The sequence below is a fragment of the Equus caballus genome, chromosome 2 (genome assembly GCF_041296265.1).
Source record: "Equus caballus isolate H_3958 breed thoroughbred chromosome 2, TB-T2T, whole genome shotgun sequence".
Classification (NCBI taxonomy): Eukaryota; Metazoa; Chordata; class Mammalia; order Perissodactyla; family Equidae; genus Equus; species Equus caballus.
The window spans coordinates 112946293-112966369 of NC_091685.1; the positions used below are offsets into that span (position 1 = coordinate 112946293).

General features: G+C 43.2%; 1 protein-coding gene across 7 annotated transcripts in view; it reads left to right on the top strand.

The window, feature by feature from the left end:
* The first annotated feature begins 1711 nt into the window (after positions 1–1711).
* Positions 1712–20077, top strand: part of PRDM5 (PR/SET domain 5) — a 186330-nt gene continuing 167964 nt past the window's right edge. For 3 of the 7 annotated variants that reach the window (XR_011436212.1, XM_023636631.2, XM_070259697.1), the window contains exon 1: positions 1782–2134. Coding sequence is in view for 6 of the 7 variants with exons in the window: in XM_023636631.2 (XP_023492399.1) it covers positions 2042–2134 (93 nt within the window). In the remaining variant the exon portion in view is untranslated. Of the gene's footprint in view, positions 2135–20077 lie in introns of all 7 variants that reach the window. The other 4 variants (XM_023636626.2, XM_023636627.2, XM_070259696.1 and 1 more) reach the window with 4 other exon arrangements.

Genomic DNA, 20077 nt, shown 5'->3' on the forward strand with positions numbered 1-20077 from the left:
TCACCTTACACTTTTCAAAAAGAGGATCGTTTATTCCATTCTTTAAAATCTCCAAATATTCTTATTACATGATTGTCTTCATAATTTTTTTTTTAAAAACCTTTTTCTAGGGGCTGTGCAGGTGGCGCAATGGTTAAGTTTGTGCTTTCCAGTTCGGTGACCCAGCGTTCACCGGTTTGGATGCCGGATACAGACCTATCAACACAGCTTATCAAGCTATGCTGTTGTAGGCATCCCACATATAAAGCAGAGGAAGATAGGCATGGATGTTAGCTCAGGGCTGATCTTCCTCAAAAAAAAAAAAAACCCAAATCTTTTTCTAAATTTTAATAAAATTCATCTACTTAGGAAAGTAGGAACTGTTTGTGTTCCAAGGCTTTCCTTAGTCCTGAAGAAACAGGAATCATTTCCATGCAGTGTGTGTTGTTAGAAACAGGACAACAGGCCTCAAATGGAGTCACTTATGCTAAGCTGCACGTCCTCAAACTGAGACTTATCTTAAATACAATTTCGGCTCTCCTAGAAATGAAATCTAAAACCGGTCAACAGGAGATGCCTGATGGGCATCTGCGCCATAGACCCGGGCCATCCCCTAAAGGAAACAACCTTGCAACAGCCAATCCACTTTTCTGCCTAGTATAACTTCCTTGTTACTGCTCCCTTTTGCCTATAAAAGCCTTTCATTTCGTCCAGCCCCTGGGGGTTGCTTTCTAGCTGCCAGATTGGATGCCGCCTGATTCATGGATCGTTGAATAAAGCCAATAAGATCTTTAAAGTTTATTCAGGCAAACTTTGTTTTTTAACTGTGTAGGTCTGTAACTGTCAAAATTATTATTATTTTTAACGGTTTATAAGGAACATAAAACGTTTACGGGAACGTCAAATGGTTTCCAAGACAAGACCCCGGAGTAGAAAATTACCAAGAACAGCAAGAGAAATGAGCAGAAAGCTTTGGGCTCGTCTTGAAGGCTGAAACAGCCTTTTAAAGTTCCTTCTGAGCACACCGCAATACCTACTAATTTTATTAAAAAACACTAAAACAACTCTTGCAGCATTATTTCAATGTTGTGATACCGAATTGTATTTTGGGGGCGTTCTCTGCTGTCTCCCCCATCTCCACTGTGGTATGTCTGAAAATCTATCATAGGTTGGATGATTTTCAAGCAAGAGAGGTCTCAGAAATAGTTTATCTTGGGAAGTGTAGAAGTTCCCAGGGGTTAGGGCATCATAAAAGAACTAGTTTCTACTCGATTTAAATATTACTTAAATTGTTCGCGACGAATTTCGAATAAACTTGAAGTGGATTCGTTGCCGGCCGTGTACATTCCCTTTCTCTGTAAGTAAATCAGCATGCTTATTGGTGCCTTATCTGAAAGAGGCATGAAAAAACGAAAGATGCCTAACTCAGATGCAAGAAGGAAAAAAATTTCCTAGCCCTCAGGGATCGTTCTCAGCAGCCCTACGACAAACATGCTTTAGAGTCTGGAACTTGGTGAAGCTGTTTTGCAGGATGTCCCCAGCTGTGTCAAGGCCCATTTCATTTTGCATCTGAAAAGAGTAAAATTTCCCGACGGGGAGTAACGATTGAGAGCTGCAGGGCCTCGTGGCAGAACTGCTAGCTCAGGGGGCAGCCCCCAGGGCGGGTCCGCACGCTGCGGCGCGGGGCGCGGGGCGCGGGGCGCGGCCGGGTCGCCTCCGCGCTCCGTTCGAGGCCGTGGGGTCAGCCTTCTCCGGCTCTGCGCCCGGGCGCGGGTCCGAGCCGCCCGCTGGCGGCCAATCAGCGCGCGGCGGCCCGGCCCGCGCCCCCCGCAGCAATGGCAGCAGTGGCCGCGGCGGCTGCGGGCCGGGCCCGGGCCGGGCCGAGGAGGGGCTGAGCCGCGGGGGATCCCGGAATCGGCGGGGAGGTGGGGATTCTGGGAGGAGAGCTCCATTTCCTCCGGGCCGCCGGCTGCTCCTGCCACCCGCACCCCCATGTCGAAGCGCCGCGTCCCGGGCGCCGCGCGCGGGTGCTGAGCAAGGCGGCGGCCGCCGCGCCGGGAGGATGCTGGGCATGTACGTGCCGGACAGGTTCTCCCTGAAGTCGTCCCGCGTGCAGGACGGCATGGGGCTCTACACGGCCCGCAGAGTGACAAAGGTGGGTGACCCGCGGCGGCCTGCGCCCCTGCCCCTGGCGCCGCGCGCCCGCGCCTCCGGGGTCGCCCCTCCGCGGGGCCGGGGCTGCGCGGGCTGTCCCCCGGCGCTCCTCGCCCGTCCGGCCGGGCGTCCCGCGGCTTGTCCAGGGCTGGCCTCGGCCCCCCGCGCCTCCCGGGCGGACAGCGCCACGTAGGTGTCGGCCGGGCGCGCTCCGCAGCCGGCCGCTCCCGGGGCGGACCTGCCGCCGGCCGCCCTGCGGCAAGACGTCTTTCCTCCGGGCCGCAGGAAGTGAGCGCGCCCGCCGGGCCTCCCTCCTTCCCGGCGGGGGCGGCGGCGGCGGCTCCGCGCCGGCGGGTGGCTCCCGTGCGCCCGCAGCGCCGCCGCCCTTCCTCCTTTCGGATGGAGCCATGTGGCCAGACCGCCTCGCTTGCTGGTGGGGATGGAGAGCCGCCCGGAGCGCAGGTCCACGCAGGCCTCGGGCTCTCATGCACACGCCCAGGGGCGCTTTCCCTCCTTCCCACAGTGTCCTGTGGATTCTGGGAGGTGCCAACTGGATAGTCTTTAAATCTCTTATCTTTTTTCTCTGACCCGGATCTCCACTTAGAGGCAAGTGAGCAAGGCGAACACATTGCGCTGTACGTGGGGGAAACAGCCCGGAAATGTTGACTGTTGAAAGCAAAGGCCTAGGAGGAGAGATTACTGGAAAATTCCAAACTTTTGGATTTTGTATTATAGCCGTTTCGCAGGATATGTAAAATCTGCACCACAAAGGCAGGGGTGAAGCGCCCAGGGTAATGAGAGCCACCGTTTACTGAGCAGATACTTTGTGCCGGGACCCCTACTTGGTACCGGGACCCCTGCTTGGTACTTCACCTACGTTAGTAACTTGACGGGCACAACACTCCCCTGAGAACGGTATTAATCCTCATGAAGGAGATGAAAAAACAAGTACTGCAAGGTTCAATTTCCTGCTTAGTGTTAGGCTTTAAACCTATGGTTTGTGAGTCCAAAGCTCCCGTTCTTTCCGGATCGATCCCTGCCAGCTTTCCAGCACCCTCTTCCCACCTCCCACCCCCCACAGATATCTTGAAAAATGGTGGTTTGGGCAAGAGCAGGCTTGTTGAGGTGAGGTCTCCTAACAGGAGGTTCACGGGATGCCCAGGGCGACCCCAGGATGCCGGTCATCTGAGTATAAACCTCCCCCGACCCCCTGAGCTACCGAGCAGGTGAAGATGGGTGGACGGGCCCTTCAGAGGCTTCATCGACAGCGGGACTTGTAAGCATCCCCCAGGGTGACATTGGAAGAAACAAACCCCATGTATTTTCAAATGGGAGTTTGGAAGAGTGCTCAAAGGTGCAAACCAGGAGTAAACACTTTATCTGAATTCAAGGTGTTCTGAATAGATGTTTTTTGCCAAATGAATAAATGTTGAAATCCACGTTCTTTCAAAACAGAAGTTGAAATTCCGCTTTTGAATTTTTCTCGCAAGATATGAAAATTCTCGAATGGATTTTTCTTGAAGATCTCAGGTTTAAATGTAATTAGTTAGAAATTAAACAGTTCTTAAACATCATTTTGTTTAATGTTATTAATAGTAATATATTAAAAAGTTTCACTAATATTAGAATTATTACCTAATCCCTATTTTTTTCCTTATATTTTTATTTAGGTTTTTAGAAACAGCTGGCTGATGTACTTTCTTTTGATATTTTTATTAACTCCTACTTTTTTTCCCATATACAAGACTATTTGGACGTTTTTATTATTTTTGGGCATAGAATGAACAGCTTCCCAAATCATCATATATTGTTGCATGTTACTATTTCAGTACTAGATAGACCCTTATCTTTTCCTGGCTCGTGTAACTTCAACATGTAAAAAAGATAGAAATTTTCCTCCAGATCACATCTAGTGGGATGCTTAGAGTTCAAGTCAGTATGCAGATGTTTGCATTAAATCCAAATGATGTACTATTAGTGACGTACTGGTTTAGTTAGGAGCACAAGGTACTGAGTCATAAGGTCAGTGCTCCTGGACAGCTTCACTGATGCCAGAAATGACCTTGAAGTAGCCCCTCAGCTCCTTTGCCTTCCAAGGGCTGAGGACGAAGCTGAAGCTGAGTAGCAGGTTGTTGGCTGAATGGTAAGCCTAAAGCTGGGTAACCACGTTCCCTTACCTGTTTGCTTGTATATAGTTCCTCGATTCTTAGATATTTTCCCAGTTGCCTTGTAGCAGTCCTAACTCTGGCCATAAATTAAGGGGTCTGAGAAGACAGAGGATTTCAGCAGTTAAATTAAGGACCTTACTTTGAAGTTTTCATGTTCTCCGTTCTAAACAAATTTTGATATATATGTTGGAAATTACAGATGTTTTCTCCCTTTAAAACATGTATGCTTGTCTAACACTTCTGTTTTAAGAAACGGTTGTAATTCAAGCTGTCTATTGATTTCAGATTCAGAGAATCATATCCAGACCTGTACTGAGATTAGGGGTCTTGCTAGAGACTCTACCCTCACTACGTTCACCAGGTTGATTTGAGATTCCCTGACCAATAGGACCCCTGAACCGTTTTCTAGACTCACCCCTTTTTGTGCAGTGTTTCCTAGATTCTCCCTGCGGCAGAATCACCTAATGCCTGGGCTCCACCTTAGTCCTGCCAAGTTTTTCCTTGGCAATTATCCAATTTTGCAGGTCTGTTGCCTCTCTCTTTTTTTGGTAGAAAATCTACATAGTGACAACAAGAAGAAAAGGAAAAGACTTCCTTTCCTTTTCTTTTGTTGTCATTATGGAAATTAGAGGCTGGATGAGGAGAGGGTCATCTGGTAGATATTTCTGTGTAAGCCATGAATTGTTTTTGGAAAAAGAATGGATGAGAGTCTGTTGGAAAGCCCTTGAATAGAAAAAGGAGGCCTGAGTTCATTTGCAGTTACACCCATTGCAATTTGCTAATGAGAAGAATAATAAAATGGACACTTTTGCATGCCATGTGCCTGACCCTGTTCTGTTTTTTGTTTTTGTTTTTTTTTTGCAGAGGAAGATTCCATGTAAGCTAACATCTGTTGTCAGTCTTCCTCCTTTTTTTCCCTTCCTTTTTCCCCCCAAAAGCCCCAGTACATAATTGTGTATATTTGTAAGTTCTTCTGGTTCTTCTGTGTAAGCTGCTGCCACAGCATGGCTACTGACAGATGAGTGGTGGGGTTCTGTGCCCAGGAACAGAACCTGGGCTGCTGAAGTGGAGCGTGGCAAACTTTAGCTGCTAGGCCAGTACGGCTGTCTCCAGACCCTGTTCTAAGTGTTTGCTATGTGTTATTTTATGAGCACAGTTTAATGCTTGAAAAAAGTTGCAGAATTCTAGGTTAACAAGTACTTTGCAGGTTAATTATTATGCAGATTAATATTAAAGTTAATACTAGTTTTTCAAAGCTAATGCACTAAGTATATATACAGTAAAAGTTAAGCAAGGGGCCATCCCCATGGGCAAGTGGTCAAGTTTGCACACTCTGCTTCGGTGGCCCAGGGTTTCACAGGTTCGGATCCTGGGTGTGGACATCACCGCTCATCAGGCCATGCTGAGGCAGCATCCCACATAGCAGAACCAGGTGGACCTACAATTAGAATATCCAACTATGGACTGGGGGGGCCTTTGGGGAGAAGAAGAAGAGGAAAAAAGAAGATTGGCAACAGATGTTAGCTCAGGTGCCAATCTTTAAAAAAAAATTAAAAAAAGAAAGTTAAGCAAACACCTCCCTGTGTTACATTTTTTATATCATGACCCTTTTTTCCCTTGCTGGTTTATATGATTAATCTGTGGGTGCTGGTGCTTGACATTATGCTTGAACCCTAAAAGTGGAAAGGAAAACCATAAGCTTCCTTCAAGCTCTAGAATCTGTGATTTTGCAGAAAAGGTTACGGTGGGAAATACACTCCTAGCAGTCTTCCTTCCCTTTAGGTTTATTGCAGGCTCTTGGTTTTTCTTCCCCGATGACTTTCAGTCATTTCATCATTCATATGTGGCAGGCACCGTGCTCCGCCCTGGGGATGCACAGGTGAGCAGGACCAACAAGGTCTTTGTCCACAAGTAGCTTGTTTTCCTGTGTAGGGAGATAAGCAGTAAACAAGTAAAGGGAAGATGCCAAGATGGTTTATGCGTATATATATGGATTGATTTTGCTAGGCATTATTCGGCAATGGAATTGCAGAATTATAGTAATTTTTAGTCTGGTCAGGGAGACAGAAAAGTAGATAGTTTCCATACAGTCTGACTAGTGCTATGATAGACGACGGTATGATGTTGTGAGGTTGTGTGGGCTAAGAGGTACTATAGGAGTTCAGAAGAAGGAGGAACCCCTGTCGTCATGACACTGAGTCATCCGAAAATGCTGGAAGAATCAAAGAAGACTAGGGAGGAGCTGAATTTCATGGGGCCACATTATTACTATTAATAATTTCTTTATTACTGAGCACTTTACGTCTTGTTTCATTTTACTCTTTCATTAACCCTGTGAAGTAGGTACTGTTAGTATACCCATTCTCAGATGAGGAAGTTGAGGCAAAGAGAGGTTGGCTGGTGTGACACATTCAAGTATTGCCTGGGCGACACAGACTGAGTGGTGGACCTGTGATGCCGATTTCAGTGACCCTGACCAGATTTTGTGCTCTTAATCAGTTTGGATGGAGTTGAATGGCTTGTAGGTAGAATTGTTGGAAGTAAAATTGAAGCAGCCCTTGAAGTAACCAGTCAGACCTTGTGACAGACCTAACTTCAGACTAAAGAAGTGGTGTGAACATTTCCACTGAGGCACCACCCTGTGTGGAGGAGCCCGTGGGTAGGTGAAGCCACCACACGCGGTCACACGCTGTGAAGTCTGGGTTTTCCGTACTATGCCCTTGCACATATTATCTCATTTTATCGTACAACAATCTTCAAAGGTTTATTATTATCCCTAATTTACACATTACACACTTGCCCAATTATGTCAAAATTTTTGTCCTTATGTTGACCTTGACTATTTTTTCTTCTTTCCAATTCGTTCTTCATTAGCCGGCTAAAACCTTACCCGATCTTCAGATGTATAGTTATTTTCCCTTATATCTAGAAGCCTTTAACTTGCGTACCCTTAGCATAGCTGAGCTGGGTTGGTATTTTTAAAAGAACTAAAGGCTAAAAGGAAAACTGAAGAAAAGCAGAAAGGGAAATAACTAAATATAAATAAAATAAAATATTATGTTTCTCCCAGATTCCTGGCCCCTAATTCCAGTAGAAGCTGTAAAGAGCATCCCTGGGGCCCGGGTCTCCTTGCCTTAATTCACACCAGCTACAGCAAATTGAGCCACTGAGCTAGCCCTATTCCTGGCTCCTTTCCCTCTCAACCCTGTGCTTTGTTGCCTTGGGGGCTCCTGAGTGGCATCCTGTGTGCATGAACCCCAGGGCAGCCTGTCACTACACTTTGCCCTTCTCATGGACAAATGCAGGTTCCTAGCTCAAGCTTGCCAGATACCCTAGCATGTTATCCCCAGCTGCTTCTCAGGGCAAAACTTAGTGACAGCACTGGGATATTAATTTTCTGTTAATTTGTTACAAATTATCACAAATTTAGTGACTTAACAAATTTAGTGGCAAATGTATTATGGTTCTGGAGAATATGGATCTAAAGTGAATGGGCACACCTGGTTCCTTCTGAAAGTGCTAAAGAGAGGCTACTGCCCTGCCTGTTGCAGTTTTCTGGAGTCTGCTCACATTCCTTTGCTCATGGCCCCACATCATTCCGATGTCTGCTTTTGTCATCACGCCTCCTTCTCTGACTCTGACCCTCCTACCTCCTCTTGGACCCTTGATTAAAGGACCTCTGATTAGATGGGGCCCACCCGGATAATCCAGGATAATCCCCCCATCTCAAGATCACTAATGTAATCACATCAGCAAAGTCCCTTTTACCGTGTAAGGTAAATGCAGATGTGATTACACTGATTCTGGGGCTAGGATGGGAACATTTTTGGTTGGCCATCATTCATCCTACCACGGCTCCGAAGTATCCTTCTTCCTTGCCTAGACTATGTGGAGCATTTTACAGTGACCGACTGGGGTGAATCCTTCCACATTCTGGTCCCGATAAAACGTACCCATTGCCAATCCACCATATTGACGAATATTCTGCCTTGTTTTCAGTACTGATTCTGGCAGAGGGCTAGAGTTGGCATTCATGCAATTAAAACCTGGGTGAGTGGTTCCCTTATAAAGAGAAAGAGACAGTATGTGCCTGAGAAATAGAATAGGAAAGAGTGGATTCTGACAGTGTTCTGAGTGGTAGTGTTTAAGAGAGCTTCAGTGGTAATCTAAGGTGCACGTTCTCGTTTTACAGAAGCCCAGAGACGCTCTGCATGGAGCCCTGCAGCTCACAGTTGCCTCGAGCTGCTCTCCCTTCGGCACTGCCGACTCCCTCCCTTTCACACCGAGGCAGGCACCTGGTTGTCTTTGAGGGATTGTAGTAAAGGCGGTTGGTGAGGTGGAATCCCAAGTGAGAAATACCTGAAATAAAGATTTAAATCTGAGTTTGTGAAAATACATTAAGCTAAAAAAAAAGGCAAGTCATATAGGGTTAGCAAAACGTGGGAAAGAGGAAACCTGAAAAGAAAAGTAAGTGAAAGCGTAGAGAAAAATTACCATGCATAAATGTTAATCCAAGAAGATGAGATTTTGTGGAATAAGGTGTTTTGTTGATCAGCTCAGAAGGTGACTCTGGTGAAGAAACAATGGATCTTTATGCTGGGCTGAAATTCTGCCAGTGGGTGTTTGCTGATGTTTCCTGGTGGCTGATGATAACTAACCTGGAAACATAATCAGAGAGAGCATAATCACCGGCGGTGCCTGCCATGGGCGCTATCTCTTCTCTGTGTTCACACATTTACAGTCCACGAGACTGACTCAATGCAGCTTTGTATCTCCTGGTGGGGGTACAGGTTTTTAAAAAATGTATAACTAATCCACTTAAACCAATGGTTTCTCAGAAACTTCATATTTTGCTTTTTGTGATAATAACAGCTACAGTTAATTGTTTCATCAGATGTGTATGGAGCGTGTACAGTTGTTAGGCACTGGACAAGGTGCTAGTGACAGGGTGAGTGACAGACAGCAGTCACTGGATGCGTGTCACACTTGGTGTTTAAACTCTGGAACAAGCCTGCATGGGGCTGTTATTATTCTTGTTTTATAGATGAGGGAACTGATTTTGAGGAAGTTATATCAATAATGAGTCGATTAATCAGAATTTGAACTCAGATCATTCCATATATTCGTATCATTAAAAAAACCAAAAAAATTTCCCCCATACTGATAAAATGCTGTATCCATGCTCATATACCACAAATGCAGATACACAACTACTCACACTTTAAAAAAATTATTTTACAAATATGAGAAAAGAGTAAACTCATTTCATCACTTAGCATTTCTCATTCAGCAGTATCTTGTGGAAATCCTCCAGGTAATTACTTTGGCTGTAATTTATTATTTTTATGACTGAATATATTCTCTGCTATGGATGTGCTTTAATTTTCATTTATTCAGGTCTTGTTTTACACAATTATTCAATACATCTTTATCACCAAGATCTGTACTGGCCGTTTGGAATACAATAGTGAACAAAATAGAAATTCTGGCTCTTGTGGGTTTTGTGTCCTAGTGAGGGGGAGACAGAAAATAAACAATGAATATATTACATAAATTTTGTACTATGTTAAACTGTGATAAATGCTATGGAAGAAAGAAAAAGTAGAGTGAGGCATTGTTTACTTGGCAGAGTGTGTGGGTGCGTGTGTGGGAATGTTGTTATGAATAGGTGGTCCAGTTAATGCTCACTAAGTGGAGGAGACTCGGGCAGTGACTGAAAGGATGGGAGGAAAGTAGCCAAACATATCTGTAGGGGAATAGCATTCCAGGCAGCAGTGAGAGCAAAACTTTAAGTTGGGAGTTTGCCTGTTGGGTTCCAGGACAAGGAGGCCAGTGAGGCTGGCGGGAGTGAGCGAGGGGTCTGAGTGCTGGGGACGGAGGTCTGAGAGTTAGTGGAGGGAAGGGTGCTAGCAGAAGAGCCACTTTGCTTAGGGTCTTTACTGCCATTGGCTTAGGTTGAGTGACATGGGGAGTCTCCTAGGGTTTGGAGCAGAGGAGTGATACCACGTGACTTGAATTTATTGAGAATCATTCTGACTGCTGGGTTGAGAATAGTCAGCCAGAGGGCAAGTGTGTAAACTGGGAGACGTGTTAGGATTCTGTTGGCAATAATCCATGTGAGAGATGATGGTGGCTTAGACCAAGACGGTGGCAATGTTGGTAGTACAGATTGAAGATAGCAGTGACAGAATATGCTGATGACATGAGAGTGAAAGAAAAAGATCAAGAGTAATTCCAAGGATTTTAGTCTGAGCAATTGGGAGGACTGGATAGTCAGCCAACAGCTGAGATGGGGAAGATTGTGGGTGGAGCAGGTTTGAAGAGGGAAGATGAGGAGTTCAGCTTAAGGCACGTTGACTTTGAGACGTCTGTTAGACAACGGGGAGATGTCAAAGGGGCCGCGAGATACAGTTGTTATAGCTGCACTTCCCCCTTCCCGTCCTCTATGCCATCGTTTTCATCTGGTCTGTTCTATGTTATCCTCACAGTACATTTTTACTATTTTTCCCTTTGGACTATCTATTATCCTTTAGAGCAATTAAAAATAAGACGAATTGTCTTTGTTCATTATCTTTATTTTTACCGTTTCTCGAGCTCTTCATTTCTGTGTTTTGAACTAAGTTTCTGCCTGGTATCATATTCCTTATGCCTGAACCATATTCTTTGAACATTTCTTGTATCACAAGTCTGCTGGAAATGAATTTTCTCAGCTTTTGTTTGTCCGGAAAAGTGTTTTGCTTTTACCATTGAGAGATATGTTCTCCAGTTTTGACAGTTTTTTTTTCATTGCATTAAAGATGTCACTTATTTTTTTGGCTTACCTAGTTTCTGCCACAAAGTCATCTTAAGTCTTACATTCTTCTGTACATAATCTGTCTTCTTTCCCCTCTACTTTCAAGATTTTTCTACTTTTCTTTGAATTTTAGCAGTTTGAATATGAAGTGTCTAAAATTTTTTGAAAACCTTGCTGCTCTTCTATGTGGTCTGATGTCTTCTCTCATTTTTGGAAAATTGTCAGCCATTATCTCTTCAAATATTACTTCTGGCCTCATCTTTCTCTCTTCCTCTGGGACTCCCATTACACGTATGTCAGACCATTTGATATGATATTGTCTCACAACTCATGCTTTGTTCTGCTTTTATTTTTCCTTTTTTTCCACTTTGTCTTTCAGTTTAGGTAATTTCTATTGCCTTGTCTTCAAGTTTACTGATTCTTTTCTCAGCTATGTTGAGTTTCCTGGTGAGTCTGTCAAGGGAATTCATCTTGGACTATCTTTTATAGGTTTCCATGTCTCAGCCGAAATCTCCCCTATATTCATGCATGTTATCCGCCTTTTCTAATAGATTCTTTAACAAGTCAATCATATTTATTGTTAAAGTCCTTGTCTGACAGTTTCAATATCTGTGTTGTCTCTGAATCTGGTTCTGTTGATTGCTCTGTTTCTTCACAATGGGCTAGTTTTTTGTCTTGCTTTTTTGTATGTCTGATATTTTGATTGAGTGCCAACATCATGTGTGAAACAATCAAGAGTGTGTTAAGTAGTATTTTTGCCTGGAAATATGCACATCTTTTATTTTGTCAGGCTGTTAGTGTGGGAGTTTGGATCAGTCTAGTTGGGAGGTAAGATGGGTTTGCATTATGATGTTGCTATTGTTACCTTCAGCACACCACGTGCTTCAGATTCTTCTAGAGTAGCCAGTGGTTAAGGTGGTGGCTGGGGTGCTTGAGGTTTTTCTCATTGTTTATACTCTACTCTCAGCTTTCTTCTGTCCCGAATGCCTGTGCTCTGGAGGGATTCTCTACCCACGCTGCCATGCTCTTGCCCTTCCCCCAGTAGTAGAGCTCTGTGTGTTGTTATTTGAGGTTCTCTGTTCTCTGTCTGGGTCCAGCTGCACTCTTATCTAGGGTTTATCAGCCAGAGCTCTGGGAGTTGGGCTTTCTCAGCATTCCTGCCTCTCTTCTCCATGGGAACCAAACTTTTGCCTTGTATCAGTGGTTGGTGTTTTGTGGGAGAGTGTTTCCCATCTCTTACCCAACGAGAGGCATCCTTTGACGGTTGTGGTCTATCTTCCTGAGCCTGGACTGCTTCCTGCCCTTCTTCCAGCAGCAGTGGATCTTTGCCTGTGTCCTGGACATGACAGTTTGCTGCTTTCCTTGCAGGGGCTAAAGGCTTCTTCTTGTATGAGACAAAGCTCAAGGCAGGAGCTGTGGGGTATTGTGCCGTTCTTACAGCAGCTGCGGTTCACTCCTGCATGCCTGCACCCCTGAGTGAGTCTCTCTGTTCTTTCTGTCCCCAATCTTTCTTATATGGGGAGGTTGTGGGACAAGAGTCTGCAACTGTGTGTGAACTCCCCTTGGGTCTTGGGCTTCTAGTGGTTCTGTATAGTCAAGCTGTCTCAAATGCATCCTTTAGCAAACCATCTAAATGTTCGTTGATTTCTTACCTGCTTCTATGGTGGCTGACAGCTCTTCCTTCTGTCATCTGTGACAGGTAAGCCAGTGCTCTCCTCAAGAAAAGTTATGATTTTGTATTGTATAGGCCTTTCTTATTATTAGGGTAGGGGTGATACTCTTTCTAAATCCTTGCTGGGTGTTGAACTTTAAAAGTTTTAAAATTAAAGTCATTTTCTTTATATTCTTACTTATTATTTTTGTTACTTAATAAATCTGTCCAGTTTTGAAAGAGATGTTTTAAAATCGCCCACTGAAGTTCTTGCATTTCTAACATTTTTCTGTTGCTGGTTTCTCACTGCTATATCCTCTTCATAAATAACTTTTTGTCATTCCATAATGTTCTGCTTTATTCTGTTTAGTGCATTCAGCTATTAATTTAACCTTGTCTGATATTAAAACTGTTGCCTTTCTTTGCTTTTATCTATATCTCTTTGTCTACCCGTTTTAATTCATTTTTTATCATTTTTTTAATCTTTTTGTAATCGTATGTAGCTAGGTTATATTTCATAATGCAGTGTTACAATCTCTCTCAATGAGAGGAGTTAACTCTGTTATATTTAATGTAATGGCTGATAAAGTTGATTTTATTCTTATCTTTTCATTGTGCTCATTACTTATGTTGTTGTAACCTATTTTTAATTTTCCTTATTTTTGCTGTCTAAGTCACTGTTTATTCCTTTCCTTCCGTCTTGTTACTTTGTTGGTTCTACTCTTCTTTTTCTGTAATGATTTACTTACTCTCCCCCTCTTTCACAATCAGATGCACGTGATATTTTTATTTGGCAGCTAGAACTCAGCCATTTTTCCCACAAAAACACACAGTTTCTTCCACAAGATGCTCTGTCACTCTCTTGCTTCCCTCTAGTCCTTTCTTCCTTCCCCTACCTCCCCCTGCCATGCAACTTTTGGGATGCTTTTCCTTCCTGCCTGCCTTCCCCAGCTACTCCTAAGTTTTGATGAAATGGTGTGTTACTTAATAGAATTTCTTTTAAAAGTATATCCCTGTTGTTTTAAGAGTTGTTATTTAGCTTATATATTCCACACACCTAGTTCATTGTCATAGATTCATTTTGAGTATATATACACCAGCTACTCATTTTCTTCCATTTTCTGACTTTTGTTATGGTTCATTTGTTTAGTTAGAGACTTTTCACAGTTCTTTTTCTCGTTAAACCATGTGGATATGGTTCTCTCTGAACCTGTGTGTGTCATCAAGTAGCTTTCCTTCCACCTGCCTCTAAGGGATTTCCTGACTGGGTAAGTGATTCTCAGGTTGTTTTGTCTCTCTTTCAATTCATTCTTTAAAAGTATTTAGTTGGGAAATCACGTTTTTGTCTCTCTTAAAAGTTTTATTTATTTTTTTGAGTGCCCGTACTTGAATCTCCTTAAATTCCCTCATGTAATTGAGGCATTCCTTTTAATTAAGCATTCTGTCTCCTACAGAAGTTCTCTTTCACAGAGTGGGGTTCTCATTTTTCTGCCCGATCTCTCAGGCAGCTGGGTCCTTTGTTTCAGCGATTTGCCTTGGTTGCTTTATTGAAGCCCAAGGCCGGTTATTGGAGAACCCTCTGTGGTGCCAGTTCTGCCCTGTAGGCAAAGGGGCCTGTATCACCTTGGGCCTGCACTGGCAGACAGGTGGTCAGTTCCTCGTCCCTCAGATTTCTGTTCTTCTTGTGCTTTCTTGGTCTGCAAGGATGGGAAAGGCTGTGGGCTGTGGCCCCCTCTTCCATCTCTGACTCAGATTCTTTTCAGGATCCTCTGGTTTCCAGTCCTTAGCCTTGGCTCCTCTGCTGTTTTCCAGTTTATTACTCAGCCCACTGGAGAGAATGCCTCACAACAGTTCTGTGCCAGAACATAAGGCTTCAGTTACACCCAGTTGCCCGTACATGCTAGTATCAGTTGTTTTGTTCAAGAGAAGCAAGAAGCTTAGGGTTGGGGTTAAGGGAAAAGGTGTTGCAGTCAGGTCACCATATACCCAAAATCTCTTCTTCCCCACAACTCTTCTGCATTTCCTGTTTCATATTTATTTTATAAGTGATGCATTTTATAAAGAATAGTTCTGTTATAATTGGGCACTAGTGCCTTTCTTTTGCCTGACATCCGCTGTATCAGCTGAGAGTAATAGAGACAACTGAAATGATCTCGACCTTGGGAATTCTGTTCTCCTTATATAACAAGAAGTTGGCAAGGGGGCATTTGCTGCTGTCAGTTCAGTGGCTCAAAATGTCAAAGGAGAAGTCTTTGCCATTCTCTTGGCCTCATGATGGCTGTGTTGGCCCCAGCTATCATGCTCTTATTTCAGGTAGTGAGAAACAGGAAGTAACCAAGACACTAGGGTGTATTTGCCAGCTGATTTAACTCTCATTTAAGAGCTTTTGTGGTAGGTCCATCCAATGATTTCTGCTTGCAGGTTGTTAGCTCTCTTCCCTATCAAAATGGGAAGCTGGTAAATGTAGTTTTTCTACTTGAATACATTAGTACCCTCAACAAGGTCAGCGTTGTAGTGCTAAGGAGAATGGGTAGAGGGAAGCAGCATGTCTGGCCGGGCAGTCACAGTAGGGAAAGAAGATTGGGTATTATTCATACTGAACTTTTTAGAAACGCACTTTGTTGAAGGCCTAATTGTATTGCAAGAGCACACACACGCACAGTAGTTCAACGCTGAAATATAATTATGTTCTAAGTGGGGACTCTAGACTCCTTCTGTGAAAAATCATCATTATTTCACATATAAATGATTGAGCTGCAGATTGATTCACTTTAATCTAACTTATTTCATCTATATGTATATTTTTTTATTTGCAGAACCATTTCAAAGTAAATTACACACATTATGACAATGCACTCCTCAATATTTCAGCATGAGGACATTCTCCTAAATAGCCATAATATCATTTTAGCATCCAACAAAAATCACCATAGTTTCCTAATGTCTTCTAATTCCAGCGCGTATTCAAATTACTCCAATTGCCTCCAAAATGTTTTTATAGCTGTTTATTTTTGAGCCAGGATCCCATCAAGGAGCCCCTGTTACATTTGTTATGTCTGTTCAATCTCTTTAACAGGCTCCCTCTTCCTGTTCCGTTTTTTTTAATAACAGTGACTTTCTGAAGAGTTCAGACTAATTGGAGAGTATCTCACAATCTGGATTTATCCGGTTGCTTTCCCAGGTCTTTACTTAATGTGTTTCTCTTTCTTGTGTATTTCTTCGAATCTGGAAGTTAGCTTTAGATTATTTTACTTTTTATGCACTGATATTGTAATCTCCTCCCCACCCTCAGGGTGCATTTGGATCGCACGCAATAAATAGTGCAGCGTTAGCAGTGGGAAGCAGGGGGGAACGTGGGAAGCGTCCACCTCCCTCTCGGCTGTGTTTTTTTAATTTTTTAATTAAAAAAAATTTTTATTTTAAAGATTGGCACCGGAGCTAACAACTGTTGCTGATCTTTTCCTTCTTCTCCCCAGAGCCCCCCAGTACATAGTTGCATATTCTAGTTGTAGGTCCTTCTGGTTGTGGCATGTGGGACACCACCTCAGCATGGCCTGATGAGCGGTGCCATGTCTGCGCCCAGGATCCGAACCTGTGAAACCCTGGGCCACCTAAGCAGAGCGCACAAACTTAACCACGAGGCCGGCCCCTCGGCTGTGTTTTATCCGTGTGCTTTCTTCCAAAGCGGCACTGATATCTCCCGTGCTGGGTGAGAGACAGGCCTGGGGGAAGAGGTCTGTGCGTGCTCACTTGCCCTTTCACCTCTGGAGGTGCCTAGAGAGTTTGGCAGGCACCTCTCTCGCAGACACTGGGGAATGAAGGGCTAGAATGGTTTACTCCATACGGCCTTTTGCAAGGGGTAGAGAATACTCTCTGATTTTCCCACTGTTAGTAATGCTAACACTGGGTTCACGTAATTTTTCCATTGTAAGGGTACTTTGTGCTTACAGTAATCTGTGAGCTGGTACAGTATGGATATCTGTTTCACTATCAACCTTTTACCTAATGCTTTTACCTTTTGCTGAGGAAGACTGGCCCTAAGCTAACATCCATGCCCATCTTCCTCTACTTTATATGTGGGACGCCTGCCACATCATGGCTTGACAAGTGGTACCGTGTCCGCACTCGGGATCTGAACCAGTGAGCCCTGGGCCACCAAAGTGGAACGTGTGAACTTAACTGCTGCGCCACTGGGCTGGCCCCGACCTAATGGTTTTAGCATCCATTGATGATCCTTGCCTGAATCAGTTATATTCTTAGAGATTTCAATATGGTGATTTCACTCAAATATTCCTCCTTTATTGAGAAGTTAGCATTACTCTGTAAAGAACAGCTTTCCTTCATCGTTTGCTGCTGTCTGGTTATCCTGAATTAGGATTATTATTGTAAAGGTAGGGCAAAATATGTAGGTCTTTCCCTTTATTAATTTTAATAAGTTATTGTCTAATGATGGCAAATGAGGTTTTAAATTTTTTTTTTCTTTTTCGCTCTGACAATTGTTATGGACTTATGAATTTGTTAATGTGTTCCAATCAATTACACTCTTGTTCTCTTTGATTCTCACATTGTTCTAAATTTGGCCTGTGGAAGCTCTTTCTAATAGAGTTTAAGAGCTGGAAGGAATCTTAGAAATCAGCTAAACCAAATCCCTGTTTTATAGGTGAGGAAACTGAGCTCAGAAGTTTGTGACATTGTAATGTGTCACAGCTAGTTAGTGGCAGGGCAGAGATTAGGATCCAGGTCTCTTGAAGCCACAGCTGGTGCTTTCCCCACTGTTCTAAGAGAGAGAGCTGCAGGAAATCTTGCTTTTGACTTCTTACCAATAATATCAAGCAAAATGAAAGAAAATGGACCACCTGTTTGCAATCATACATTTTTTGTATTAAAAGATATTGTCTAGGGCCGGCCCGGTGGCGCAGTGTTAAGTTCCCACGTTCCGTTTCAGTGGCCCGGGGTTCGCCAGTTCAGATCCCGGGTGCGGACATGGCACCACTTGGCACGCCATGCTGTGGTAGGCATCCCACATATAAAGTAGAGGAAGATGGGCACGGATGTTAGCTCAGGGCCAGTTTTCCTCAGCAAAGAGAGGAGGATTGGCAGCAGATGTTAGCTCAGGGCTACTCTTCCTCAAAAAAAAAAAAAGAAAAAAGAAATTTTCTAGTCCAGTGGGTGGCAAATTGAATAGATTAATTATCTGCTTTGTTCAGAAACAGCAGAGCAGCACCACTGTGGGCTGGGTGTGGGCCGTCTGAGAGGTGGGTTTGGCTTGGACAGTTTGGTGTCTATAGGTTGAATTTGTCTTGCAGTCACATTTTCCTTGACCCACACAGAGTTTTGAAAATTTGGAATCCATTACCATTATAGAAAAGTAGTGATTTCATATACAAATGTGAGTGGTTAGCATCTCTAAAATATTTGCAGCTATCTGGCAACATTGGGCCCCCATTGTGATGTAGCAGCAGTCAGTGGGAGTGGAAAAGCGTATTAAATGGGCATGCCCTTCCAGCTCGCCTCCTGGCCACTCCCTAACATGTCCTTTACATATTTGTTGTTGGATGTCTGGTGGTGTGCTGTTTTCCTGCCTAACCTGGTGAGCATTTCAGATAGTGAGCCTTTAGATAGTTAGAAGTGAAGAATTCTAGGAAGGTTCTTGCAACAAAGTCACAGATTGAAGCTGGTATCAATCATACAGGCACACGCGAACAGCAAGAAAATGGTAGAGCTGACAGTTTTCCTGCTGCTTGTCTGAGATCTTTGGCAGCTTGAACACAGAAAGTAAAACCGATGACAGGAAGTCAGTTACAAAATTTTGAAATTTTCAAGAAGATAGTTCAAAATAATTGGTTTTCTTTCTGTGGTTGATTATGACCCTTTACCATAGGTGTTTAATATGCTAATGCATGTGTCTATATAAATTATGTTATAATGAATCATATGAAAAATTTTCGTTTTTTACCTTGAAGATGGTCAAATATTGGCTATTTCGTATGATTCAACTAAAAGAAAAAATAATTACATATATATGGGGTGTGTGCCCCAAATCTTTCACGGGGTGTGTTACCCAAGCAGGTCTGAAGCCCACTGAGGTAGAAGAAGCTTACTCTTAGGTTAGAATTTCCATGGGAAATGTTTAGTCAATAAAACAATGTATACAGTAAAATTACAAGAAATTGCTGTTTGTATAGCAGAAACAAGAATGAACCAAGAGTTATAGAAAGGAGTGGGTAGTGGGTGCTGGGACCCTCAGGGAAGGCTTCAGAGAGAGGGTGGGTGTCCCAAGTATAAAATCTTCATCAAAAGCCAAATATAATTTGTTTCAATTATCTTCCGTGTCTCTTACCACAAGTATTGTGGATATATAAGAGTTGGCTATTAACATTTTTGTAACCTTGCAGCCACAAAATCTTAAGTTTATTTGGTTAAATCATTCTAACACACACTCACTAGTGTGCTTTGAAGGCAATCTCATCAAATCCAGAGAGCTAAATATCCTTATAAATTTGCCCCCTCTGTCTGTGTTTTTATGTCATTGTCTTTCAAACTGTGGATTGCAACCCACCGGTGAGTTGTGAAATTAATTTATTGAGTCAAAAGTAGTATTTTTCAAAAAGGGCAGTAAAATAGAGTCAAATATGGGAGTATGTTGTACAGGGTAAGGGCAGTATTATTTCAAGAAATTTATATTTTAGTTTTATGTCTGTGTGTTTCTGTGTGTTTGTGAATATGCTATGCTGAGATGCAAAATGTGTTTCTTACTATGGGCTGAGGAAAAACCTGAAAGCCATATTTATTATAGTTTGGTAGTTTGAGTTTATGCTAGAGTGACTGTTCACTATTAATAATGTCATTAAAGTTAGAGTCCTCCTGATTCTTACTTTGAATTTTCAAAGCTGTGAGTCCTCTAATAATCTTAGAGGCCTGCATCCAGGCAGGCTTGTTTTCTGATCCCAGTGCATTTCTTTGGGTTTCCATTTCTCCCCTTGCAGTATTTTGAACACTACTGAATTGATCAATTCAATTTATTTTCCTCTAAATTTGTACTCAACGAGGAACTTTCTGGCTTGGATAGATCAGTTGTGTTGGGAAGTGTGTACTCAGGTTATTACTTACCTTCTGCAGTTATTGATGAGGCTTACCCATGACAAAGTGGAGTAAAAAGTTGAACTACGTGCATTGATATCAAATGCTCAAATTTATTACCAAAAACACACCTTATTTTCTGGTCAGCCCTCCAGATTGGTGTTAACATCAGGCAGTCAGTTTCTTCATTCAGTTCAGCAGTCACCCTGTTGAGTGACTACGGTGAGTAAGGCTCCGCCCGTGGATTTGCTG